The sequence below is a fragment of the Ruditapes philippinarum genome, unplaced genomic scaffold (assembly GCF_026571515.1).
Source record: "Ruditapes philippinarum isolate M1 unplaced genomic scaffold, ASM2657151v2 ctg24798_1_1_1_1, whole genome shotgun sequence".
NCBI classification, from domain to species: Eukaryota; Metazoa; Mollusca; class Bivalvia; order Venerida; family Veneridae; genus Ruditapes; species Ruditapes philippinarum.
In genome coordinates, this window is record NW_026864073.1 from 1 (window position 1) to 12883 (window position 12883).

Below are 12883 nucleotides of genomic sequence, written 5' to 3' on the forward strand. Positions count from 1 at the left end.
TACTTTTTCTTCAAAATCCCAGCATATTTTCTTACAATTTGACCCATTCTGTTATTTTAGGAAAAGTAAAAATTTAAACACATTTTCAAAATTTTCATGAAGTTAGCATGAATCTGGAGGCGTGCTGCTTTAATATATAATACAATTTTAATTGTAAATTTTAAGATATTCAGACTTTGAGTATATCTTTGTAACATCCGTCCCCTACCCACACATAAGATGTAATATTTTGAAAAAAGTATTCAAAAACTTATCTTCTCTTTCCAAAAAAATTGTTACAGACATCCTAAGGTTCTTCAAAAAGCTAATATTTTCTTGTATGTTTAACTTCATTTTCTGACTTGGATGCTAACATAATTGGCCCATTTACTGTGCAGCAGGCAACAAGTATTTGAAGTATTTTTCATAGTTTCATAGCAGTTTAAACTTGTCACAGGAAGCTTTTAATGAAAACAGCCATTTTTCACAATAATCTCATGCGGTAAAAGGTTAATCAAATTTTGAACTTAAAATGGAGGTATGAAGGGCCGTAAAGGAGGTGGAGGCCGCAATACCTAAATTAAATTTTGCTCTGTTCTTCTTTTACTTTTAGATGTTTAAGTGTAATAAATTTACCATGCTTAGTCAAATCAATGTTTTGAAATTAATTATTACCTGACTAACAGCTGTAGTTTACTTACACTTTAAAGAAATATCTGTTTAAAAGGTTTCATTTTACAATTGAAAATTCCAGTCTAATGCTTGATAAAACCATCTTTCTGCTAATGTGTTTACATTTTAATAATGTTTAAATAAAACTTTCAGACTCAAGGCTACTTGTTAACAGTTAGATATCAACCTGATTACAATTTTGCTCTCAACCAAAAATGCCCAAAAAGATTAGGCCTAAAGGCTACAGAAATAGAGCCAGACAGAACAGAGAACGAATGGCACAGAACTCTGATGACAGTTCTTAGGTGGATGAACTGATTGCTAGACATGTAAAAGGACCAGAATCTGGGGTAAAATGTTTGTTTTGTATTAATTTACATTTAATTCATATTAATGAGATAATTTAGCCAAAGCATGTTATGTGATATATAACAGTATTGCACTTTATAATTAATTTCAATAAAAATATTATTGTAAGTGGTAAGCTTAGAAGAATATGCATTCTCCTGGTATAAAAGTTAACCTAGCTTTTACCCCATGAGCATATTGCGAAAAATGGCCATTTTCACTGAAAAGCCTCCTGTAACACGTTCAAACTGCTATGAAAGTATGAAAAATGCTTCAATACTAATGAAACTTGGCACAAATGTTGACTACACCATAGTCTCTGTAACAGCATGCTCAATGGTAAATTTCCTGTTACCATGGCAATGGGGGAACGTCTCAAAATTGCCAAAAAAAAACTATTTTGCATTGTTTTTTTTTCATCAAAACTGATTTCAAAGTGCTGCAACTTCTCAATGAATTGAGATAGAGTAAAAAGCTTTTCAGCGTCGGTTACTAGCTACCCTAGGTTCGACCTGAGGCCATTTTCAGCCTGTCACATGTCCAAAATTTTCTTGGAGATGAGGGGGTCTCCGCCCCCCTTCAAACCCCCCAAACAGAAGGGGGCACATCCCCCTTCTGGCAACCTCCTGATGTAATATTTGGATGGGGGACGGCGCCGAAAAAGTGGTCACTTTTTTGAACAACATTTCTCAAACGAAAAACAGTGTTTGGGGCCTAAATAAAGCATTTTTTCACTGTTTGAGGCCTCAAAAGGGGGGGGGGGGGCAAAAAGCCGTCGAAACAAGCTTATAAAAGGGAAAAGGTTAAGGAAACATTAATAAATTGTGTTGTTCAATTTTACATTTACTTTATAAGAATTAGAGGTTGTAAGGACATGTAAATATTTATTACAAATATTTTTCATATTTTTTTCCAGATACACCATGGTTTATTTAAATCGGTTGATCTAAGCTGGCAGGTAGACAAGGTCACTGATATTAACCAGAAATACAATGCTGGATTGAACATAGAATATAATCTACCACAGACACAACAGTCCCCTATCAATGCTCCTGGAAGGTGTGAAAAAATTGTTGGTGATGGGAATTGTTTTTTCCGATGTATATCATTCCTGCTCTGTGGTAGTCAAGAATATCACATTCATATACGACACACGCTACTGCTACATATGTGTTCATTCTCAGTCTTACTTAGTTCCCTTCTCGCACCAAATGTCGGAATGGCTGAATATATACATCAGTCTGGGATGTCAAAGGATAAGGTTTGGGCCACTCAAGTCGAAATTATAGCAATGGCGCATTTATTGAAAACTGACATATATACTTATTCTAAATATGGTAGCAAGCTTAAATGGTTGAAACATTCAGCAACATTTACCGATTCAAATATGCAAGTTTGTGATAAAAACATTTATTTGGATCATTCTTCTGGGTGTCATTTTGATGTGGTTCTATCAGTCGGTCCAGTGAAAAGCATCGAGCAAGGGACTTATGAAAACACTATGTTGTGGAGTGAACTTTTAAGACAAGCTTCTAGAAAACAATATGTCAGAAATTATTTGCAAAAAAAGAGAAGAGATCCAGATTTCAAACATAAGGAAAACGAAAAGAGAAATACAACTAGGAAAGTGTTGAGAACTGACAGTGCTTATAAGGAAAGTGAAAAACAGAAAAGAAATACCACTAGAAAAGTGTTACGAACTGACAGTAGTTATAAGGAAAGTGAAAAACAGAAGAGAAATACAACTAGAAAAGTGTTACGAACTGACAGTACTTATAAGGAAAGTGAAAAACAGAAGAGAAATACAACTAGAAAAGTGTTACGAACTGAGAGTGCTTATAGGGAATGTGAAAATCTGAAGAAAAATGCTGGTAGAAAAGTGTTAAGAACTGAGAGTACTTATAAAAAACAGGAAAATCAGAAGAGAAATACAAGCCGGAAAGTGTTAAGAACTGACAGTGTTTATAAGGAGAGAGAAAATCAGAAAACAAATATAACTAGGAAAGTGTTAAGAACTGAGAGTGATTATAGGCACATTGAAAATCAGAAAAGAAATATAACTAGGAAAGTGTTAAGAACTGAGAGTGATTATAGAGACATTGAAAATCAGAAACGAAATATAAACAGGAAAGTGGTAAGAACTGAGAGTGATTATAGGGACATTGAAAATCAGAAACGAAATATAACTAGGAAAGTGTTAAGAACTGAGAGTGATTATAGGGACATTGAAAATCAGAAACGAAATATAAACAGGAAAGTGTTAAGAACTGATTACAATGTTAAGAAAACAGAAAACAAGAATAGGAATAAAACCCGGAGAATTAAAAGAAATAATCCAATTATTAAAGCTAAAGAAACACTTAGTAGGAGAAAATGGAGGTCTTCAAAGCAGAGAAAAAAGAAAGAAAAAATACTGCAGTACCTATCTAGGAAAAAGAAAAAAACTAGAACTGTGACTCTTGAAACACAGGTGCTGCTTTTTAATGATTTGCTTCATAAAGGAGATAATTTTGTGTGCACTTGCTGCCATCAGACATTCTATCAACACAGTGTCTACACTGTAGGTCGTCAGAACCTCATCAACAAAGGAATATCGCCGCAATTTTTAGATACTGTACTCACAGATTACAGAAGCATGTCTGAAACAGAGTGGATTTGTAAAACTTGCTACAGATATATATCTTGCAGTAAGATACCACCTATGTCAATCGCCAATGGGTTTTCAATGTCAAACTTACCAGAACGTTTAGCGAGCCTACATCCTACTGAAACAGAAGAGAGGTGCACAGCCTTACGGATACCTTTTATGCAGCTAAAGCAGCTTGGTGTTGGTAAACAACTGGGAATCTATGGCAATACAGTCAATGTTCCAATGAACCCATCAAGTGTAGTGAATGTTCTGCCAAGGAGATTTGAAGACTCAGAAACGATTCATCTACATTTTAAAAGAAGACTCCAGTTCAAGTCTTCCTTGTTACATGAAACAGTCAGACCAAAAGTTATCTATGACATAACTAAATATTTTATTGAGAACAGTGACTTGTATAAAGAAGAAAGCATCAAGTTAGATAGTCATTGGTTTAAAGATAGCCAACAGAATCCTGACATTGACTTTGTCTCATTTGAAGACTTACAAAGTGTAAATGAACAACAAAGTAAAACTGATAACTCTACAGTATCAAAGGTAAATGATGAGGTTGATACATGGAATGAACTCACTGAAAATGAGCAGGCTGGTGCAGGAAACAAAGATACTATGTTACAAAACATTGATTTCACAGATGATGGTGTACATGCCCTCCAAATAGCACCAGGAGAGAAAAACCACCCAATTAGTTTGTTTATGGATGCATATTCAGAGGAGAAGTCATTTCCAGTTCTTTTTGCTGGAAGAAAGAGGCCTGAGAATGATGACCGTCTGGTACCAATCAGATATAGTACTGTTTGTAAAGCAGAACTCAGAAATGTTGATGGTAGGTTTGCCAAGTCAGTTCCAAATATTTTCTTTAAGTTGAAGAAACTACAGGCACTTCAAGTGAAGGACATGGCCACCACTGCTCTCAGAAAGTCAAAGAATGTGTCTTTCACAGCTGGTGAACTTAAATCTTCAGAAAATATACAGAACATACTCAAACATGATGAAGGTTTCAGGTTCCTGAAGAATTTGCGCTCATCACCGCCATATTACCAAACAAAGCAGAAAGAATTATTTGCAATGATTAACCAGTTGGGTTTGCCTACTTTTTTTGCAACTTTTTCTGCTGCCGAGACAAAATGGACAGATTTACTTCAGTTGTTATGTAACAAATCTGGAAGACAAACAAATGAAGACACTGTTGAAAATCTCACCTGGATGGAGAAATGTGAATTGATCCAGAAAAACCCCACTACGTGTGCCAGGCACTTCCACTACAGGTCACAACTGTTTTTGAACAATATACTTAAATCAGATCTCTCACCTATTGGGAAGCTTGTTGACCACTATATACGTGTAGAATTTCAGCAGAGAGGATCACCCCACTTACACTGCTTATTCTGGATTCAAGGTGCCCCAATGCATGGAATCCAAGATGATAAAAAGGTCATTGAGTTCATTGATTCTCACATCAGTACCAGTTCAGATGTTGATGAAGACAGCAAGCAGTTTTTACAGCTACAAGTGCACAGGCATTCTAAATCCTGTAAAAAAAAAGGTAAAGAAATCTGTCGTTTTGGGTTTCCGCTCCCTCCCATGAAAGAAACCCTTATTTTGGAACCGTTTGACTCTAAAACTGATAAAAAACTACATAAACAGAATTATGAGAAAGTGTTGAAAGTGATCAGCAGCTTACCAAAAGATGAAGATATAGAGTTTGATGAGTTCCTGAAACAATGTGGACTTACATATGATGAGTACATTAGTGCTGTAAGGTCATCACTAAAAAAGAAGCAGGTCTTACTTAAGAGAGCAGTAAAGGATACAAGGATCAACGGCTATAACTTGCATATTCTAAAGATATGGCAAGCCAATACTGACCTTCAGTTTGTATTGGACCCTTGGGCTGTTTGTGTGTACATAGCAAGCTATATGATGAAATCGCAGAGAGGAATGAGTAATCTGCTTCAAACAGCTACTGAAGAGGCCAAAAAGGGAAATGTGAAACTCAAAGACAAACTCCGACACATCTCTAACAAGTTTCTGAATCATTGTGAAGTGTCAGCTCAAGAAGCCATTTATTTATTGCTTCAGTTGCCACTAACCCAAAGCTCCCGTGATGTGATCTTTGTTAATACATCTCCACCAGAGAAACGTGTCGAAATTCTAAAATCTTCGGCCCAACTTCAACAATTACCTGATGATTCTACTGAGGTAACCTGTGCTGGTTTGTTAGGTAGATATGCTGAAAGACCTATTCAACTGGAAACTTTGAGTCTTGCTGAATTTGCAACTTCATTTGAACAGAAACTTCAGAGAAAAAGTACCACATTTGAAACAGAAAGTGAAGTTAATGATGACACAGATAACAATGTTGAAAATGTCAAGCCAGGACTTGAAATTAAACTGCCAAATGGTTATCGACTTGTTCAAAGAAGAACTCCAAAAGTTGTCCGCTATGTAAAATATAGCATCAAAAAAGACAGCGAACTGTTTTATAGAGAACAGATAATGTTGTTTTATCCATGGAGGGATGAAAGTATGTTGATGGGTACATCTTCATCATATGAAAACCAATACAGACAGATAGAAGCAGATATTTCAAAGGTACGCTCTACATTCCAGTCAAATGTGGAAGGAATAGAAGAAGCAATAAAAGCTGTAAGTGAAGAGCAAGTTGACGAAGAACTAGATGAGATTGCACCGGCTGCCAGACAGTCAGAAGAAGATGCTGCATTAGAGAAAGAAGACCTTAGTTCCATTTTACAGCCTCCAAATGAAAGGTCACAATTTTATGATATAGGTTTAGGATCAGGAACAGCTTCTGACAAACAAGAGACTTTAATTCAAAAGAGAGTTTCTGATAAAGAATTTAGTGAGTCATCTCTTTCACTGAATCAGCAACAAAAAGAATTTTATTATGAGGTACTTCATAGAACGAAGACAGATAGTAATCCATACTACCTCTTCCTTTCAGGTGGGGGAGGAGTCGGAAAATCGCATATTCTGAAAACCCTCTACCAGGCTCTAGTAAGATACTTTGATAAGATTCCTGGAGAAAACCCAGATGATATGAAAGTGATTATAGCCGCCCCAACTGGAAAAGCTGCCTACAATGTCCGTGGAAATACACTTCATAGTTTATTTGGTATACCATGTAACCAAAGTCTTGCAACATACATACCACTGGACCATAGCTCACTGAATACTTTTAGGTGTAGATTCAACAAGTTGAAAATCTTGATCATAGATGAAATATCCATGGTTGGTGTAAATATGTTTAACTTTGTGTGTTCCCGGCTCCAGCAGATATTTGCTTCTCCTCTACCTTTTGGTGGCATATCAGTGATTGCAGTTGGGGACCTGTACCAACTGAGGCCTGTACGTGACTGCTGGATCTTCCAAAATAGTGATTATCAGTATGGTCCAATAATAATTAACCTATGGCAAGATCTTGTTGAAATTTATGAATTAACAACAATAATGCGACAAAAAGATGATGCCTTGTTTGCAGAATGTTTAAACAGGATAAGGGAAGGAAAACAAACAAAGCTAGACATGGACATGTTACAAGCAAAACTAAGTAAAAAAGAAAATAGAAGTGAACACATTCACTTGTTCAGCTCTAATGCCCTTGTTGATGAGCACAACAGGAAGGCACTATTGACCAAAACTGGAAAAAGTTTCACATCTGTAGCTCATGATTATGCTGTAGGCAATTTTCCAGCAAGTAGCAAAAAGGCTGTGCTGTCTATTGCTAAAGCTCTCGAACCTCAGAAAACTCAGAGTTTACCATATGAATTATTACTAAAAGAATCAGGTAACTACATTGTGACTCACAATCTCAATACTAGTGATGGGCTCACCAATGGCGCAGACTGTAAGATAATGCTGATTCAATGTTTTAACAACAATCCGTCTGTAGTATGGGTTATGTTCCAGGAATCAGACATTGGTGCAGACACACGGACTGAAAATGCACATTTGTACATGGCTAGTCAACAGATTGACAAATCATGGACTCCAATATTAAAAGTCGAAAAACAATTTCAAGTAGGGAAAACAGATAAGATGAAAGTTGTTCGAAAGCAGTTTCCATTAAAGGCAGCTGAAGCCATGACAATTCACAAATCACAGGGTTCTACACTTAATAAAATTGCAGTATCATTCAAAGGCAGAGTAGGGAAACATATGGTGTATGTTGCTCTGAGTAGAGTCCGATCTCTTGAAGGGCTATCTCTTATAGATTTTGATGCCAACAAAATTAAAATTGATGCTTTAGTGGAGCAGGAAATGACAAGACTGCGTACTCACAAAGAATTAGTAAAGATAACAACAAAAATTCCTGTATCAGAACTGACTATAATATGCCATAATGCAAGATCCCTTCATAACAACATTAAGCACTATCGAAAAGACCATAGACTAATGAATACTGATGTCATAGTTGTACAAGAAACATGGGCCAAAAAAAACGACTCTAAGGAACATTATGCCATGGAAGGCTTTCAAGATCCAGTTTGTCTGTACACTGACAATAACAAACACAGACCACATTCCGGAACATTTATTTATGTTAAACAAGGAATAGCAATTCTGTCTAGTACTCACACAACAGAATTGGGAATCGAAGGTTCAAGTGTGGTGATTCGCAAAGGCAATAAACTCTATGAAGTCATCTCTGTGTACTGTCATCCACCTGGAAATGTCAACAAAATATGTACAGCTGTTAAAAAACTACATCGGCAGAATGTGCCATTAGTCATCGGTGGTGACATGAACATTGACCAACTCAAACCCTCAAAATGCCAGAAACTGTATGATTTCTTAAAGAACACAGTTAATGCTTTACCAGCTCTATGCATGGAGACCACAGACTATCATTCAGCACTTGACCACATCTACACAACAGAGACCAACTACAAAACAGGGGTATTAGAAACATACTGGAGTGACCATAAGATGACCTGGATTTCATTCTTGGATTAAGGTTATAATAATTAATGAATAAGTTGGAAATTATTTTTAAAATTTATAGCCTTTTTTAAAGACACTTTTAATTTTTATCTGCCTTTTAAGTATCATCCGGCGCATGGTACATAAGCCAAGTAAGTTATTGTATATTTTTATCTAAAAAACTATTAATAAACTAAAAAACAAACTAAATTCCCATGTTTCTTCCATGACATCATCGAAGTATTTTCTTAAAATTGTGAACATATTTTTCTTCATATCGCACAAAACGCCCGACACCAATATTGTTGACAAAAGAAAATGACAAGAGACGCAAAAATGCAAAGATTAAGCAAAAATAAAGAACTGTTTACCTTTCTAAAACATATGGGAAAAAAAGCGAATAGACAACATAAAATTTCTCAATCATTTTTGTTTGAGGAATATTAAAAAAGCCATAATTCCTCCTAAAAGTTCAATTAAAAACAAATGCCCCTTCATGACAAAGCTTCTGTGAAATATTTTGCTGAAAACCTGGTTGCATCGCATTGCGATGTTTCTTGTTTCTTCCATATTCTACAATATTCCATTATATTTTAAATTATTTATCTTTATTTTCAACGGAAATTTATATCGTTATAGCGGTAACTATTTTCTTACAACAGCGTATGAAATTGCAACTTAATTCATAACGGTAAAATGACGTAATCTTAAGCGTGCCATTGTACAGCACGCGACTCATCTGGCACCCCCCATGCCAGATGAAATTTCCGGCATGAGTAAAACACACGGAGACGCCAGTCTGCTATGCAAGAAAAGTACATTTGTATTATAATGTGTGAGTTTCTGTTAAATACAGATATACATGTAAATGGAACCCATTTTTAGCTCGACTTTTTTTTTTTTTTTTTTGAAAAAAAAAGTAGAGGTATTGTTATAGTCAGGTCGGCGTTGCCGTTGCCGTCCGCAAACTTGTACCTGGATCATAACTTTTTTATTTCTTGGTGTATTGTCTTCATACTTGGCCACAACAACCCTTGGGACAAGACCTTTCAGTAGACCACACTTACCTTGACCTTCATCCATAAATGACCTTGACCTTCAAGGTTAAAAGTCCAATTTTTGCTTGTTCATGCTGTTATTGGCTGTAACTTTGTTATTTTTGAATGGATTGTCTTCAAACTTGAACATAATAATCATCAAGGATATCCCTTAAAAATAACTTGCCAGACCTTGACCTTCACTCATAAATGACATTGACTTTGAAGGTCAAATTATTGAAATTTTCATTTTTTTGGCTATTATTGGCTGTAACTTTGTTATTTTTGAATGGATTGTCTTCAAACTTGAACATAATTATCTTCAGGGATATCCCTTAAAAATAACTAGACAGACCTTGACCTTCACTCATAAATGACCTTGACTTTGAAGGTCAAATTATTGAACTTTTCATTTTTTTGGCTATTATTGGCTGTAACTTTGTTATTTTTGAATGGATTGTCTTGAAACTTGAACATGATAATCTTCAAAGATAACTGTTAAAGATATACCGAAAGACCTTGACCTTCACTCATTAATGACATTGTCTTTGACGGTCAAATTATTGAAATTTTCATTGTTTTGGTGGTAACTGACTGTAACTTTGCTTTTATTGAAGGGATCAACTTCATATTATAACAGAACATTCTTAAGGACCAGACCTCGTTGTTTATCAAACCCAAATTTGCTTGGGCTCTTTAATGACATTGACCTTGAAGGTTAAATTACTGAATTTTCTCAGATTTGTGCATTAAATGACCATAATTATATATTTATTGGTGTGTGTTTGTGTGTATATATATATATATATTTACAACAACAACAACAAGAATTGCGTCATTGTTTCTATTTATAGAATTGCGTCATTGTTTCTATTTTTAGAAATTGCGTCATTGTTTCTATTTTTAGAAATTGTGTCATTGTTGCTATTTTTAGAAATTGCGTCATAGTTGCTATTTTTAGAAATTGCGTCATTGTTTCTATTTTTAGAAATTGCTTCATTGTTGCTATTTTTAGAAATTGCGTCATTGTTTCTATTTTTAGAAATTGCGTCATTGTGGCTATTTATAGAAATTGCGTCATTGTTTCTATTTTAAGAAATTGCGTCATTGTTGCTATTTATAGAAATTGCGTCATTGTTTCTATTTTCAGAAATTGCGTCATGTTGCTATTTTTAGAAATTGCGTAATGTTGCTATTTTTAGAAATTGCGTTATGTTTCTATTCATATATATATACAAAATATATAAACAAAACTAATGTGACAAGACAGACCAACTAAATTTATAAAAAGGAAACGTTAAGATATGTTCAAACCTTTCTATGTTTGCGTTTAGAAAAAGTAAAAAGTCGAGCGTTGCCCCCGCCCGGCGGTGGCTCTTGTTAGCTTGACTGTTTGTAGGAAAGGGATAGCTAGCTTTTGTACTCCCCGACTTAAGCTTGAACAGTGTCGGCATAGCATTCACAATTGGTTAACTTTTTGCTTGCTTTTAATTATTACCTCCAAAACTAAAGAAGGAAATGGAATGGAACTTCATATAATTGTTCTCTGTGAGTATCCAACATGATGTCAATTGATAAAGAAATCTAACTTTTTGTGCCCCCACGTTTGTGGCGGGCATTTAGATTTACCCTTGTCCGTCCGTCCGTCCGTTCACTTTTGTGTCGCACGTAACTCAAAAAGTATTTGACCTAGAGTCATGAAACTTTACAGGAATGTTGATCAGCATGTGTAGTTGTGCACCTTGTCCCATAATATTTTTACTTTATATTTTCTTACAGTCGAGCACTAACTGAGAATTGCCGGGCGCACAGTCTTTTTCTGTATAAACGTTGATGTAAGTTTTGCCGTGTTTCTGGTACTTCTATTTATTCTATTTTCTTTTATTGCTATGGTATGGTTGTTGAAAATGCTTTAAAACATAATCTATATTATTGAAATATCACACTAACCATTCAAACATGACTATAGTGAGCAAATGTGAACTTTTATCAAAGAGTGCAAGACGAGCTATGGAATCTATTTAAATACATACGTGTGAACTCTACCCACTTTTAGCGGGAGACTCTCACCTTCTACAGCCATATTTTCAAAGATTTTTCTTAAAATAAGTGGTATTTTCACAAATTAAAGAAATCTCCCTACTTTGGATGTCAGAACTTCTTTCTTTGTCGATTGCAAAATTCTAAAATCTCCCTCTTTTTGAAGAAAAATCTCCCTCTTGATCATTGGAAAAAGTTCACATGTATGGTAAATAAAGTTCACGATTTTAAACAGTTTTGATTTAATACTTTTAAGAAACTTTAAGAACTCTTATGTTGTATCAATATCAGACTGTTGCGCTTTTGTTTGGGGATATAAATAATATCAGCCTGCTGAAAACATCCAGAATAGGGCAATACGCCAATACGAGCAGTAACGGGGGATAACGGGCGGTTTCTCAGTGTTTAGCGTAAGTGGCTGGCAATGATTAGATATAAATGAATGACAATTTATTAACAAAATGTGCCTTTAATAGTGACTACAGGTCAACAAATAATAATAGTTGGTGCAGTCAAATATGAACGGTTAATTATGTCCCGGCTAAATATATAATAGAGTACAACAACATTTGAGAACTGGAATCCTTCCTCTTTGGACTGAAACCGGTGGCTATGTAGGTGAAACCGCTGAACAAATGATTTGTAGGTTATGCGATATATAGAGAGTTGATGCTCTGTGTATAATGATGTGAAATGAGTGAGCTTTGGTCACACGCTAAATAATGGTGTCTTCCTTAATTAGAAAATCAAACACAAAAAACTTGTCTATTTCATTCACAACTGTCTCAGAACATGCGCTAAATTTATTGTGAAAGTATATTAGATTTATACTTAAGAAAAAATCCTCCGGCAAGCATAATATTATTTTATTGAACGAGTTCAAGCAATAAATTTAGTAATGAACTTACACGAATATAATATTCTATTTATCATATACCCACTATAAAATTGTTGAAAGTATAAAAGTAACGTTTTCATTGACGCGCCTATAGTATAACGCTAGTTAATATTTAGCATGTTAGCGCATCGTAAAACGTAAATGACGTCACGTCAAAAATACATGTATATATGCGCGGCCGTACAATACCATTTTTACGGAGTCACAAAAGCGGCACATACATATGTGTGCGATAAATAGAGGATAGTGCATGAATGAGTGTAAGTTCAATACTGAATTTATTGCACAAGTTGAATAAAATTATATTATGCGAGCCTC

At 35.1% G+C, this 12883-nt stretch overlaps 1 protein-coding gene across 1 annotated transcript; it reads left to right on the forward strand.

Moving 5' to 3' along the window:
• Positions 1–180: 180 nt before the first annotated feature.
• LOC132724337 (uncharacterized) lies at positions 181–9157 on the forward strand. The gene is made up of 2 exons (XM_060709176.1): positions 181–1001; positions 1916–9157. Exon 2 carries the CDS (start codon positions 2168–2170, stop codon positions 8621–8623), a length of 6456 nt encoding a protein of 2151 aa, XP_060565159.1. The 5' UTR covers positions 181–1001; positions 1916–2167; the 3' UTR covers positions 8624–9157.
• Positions 9158–12883: the final 3726 nt, after the last annotated feature.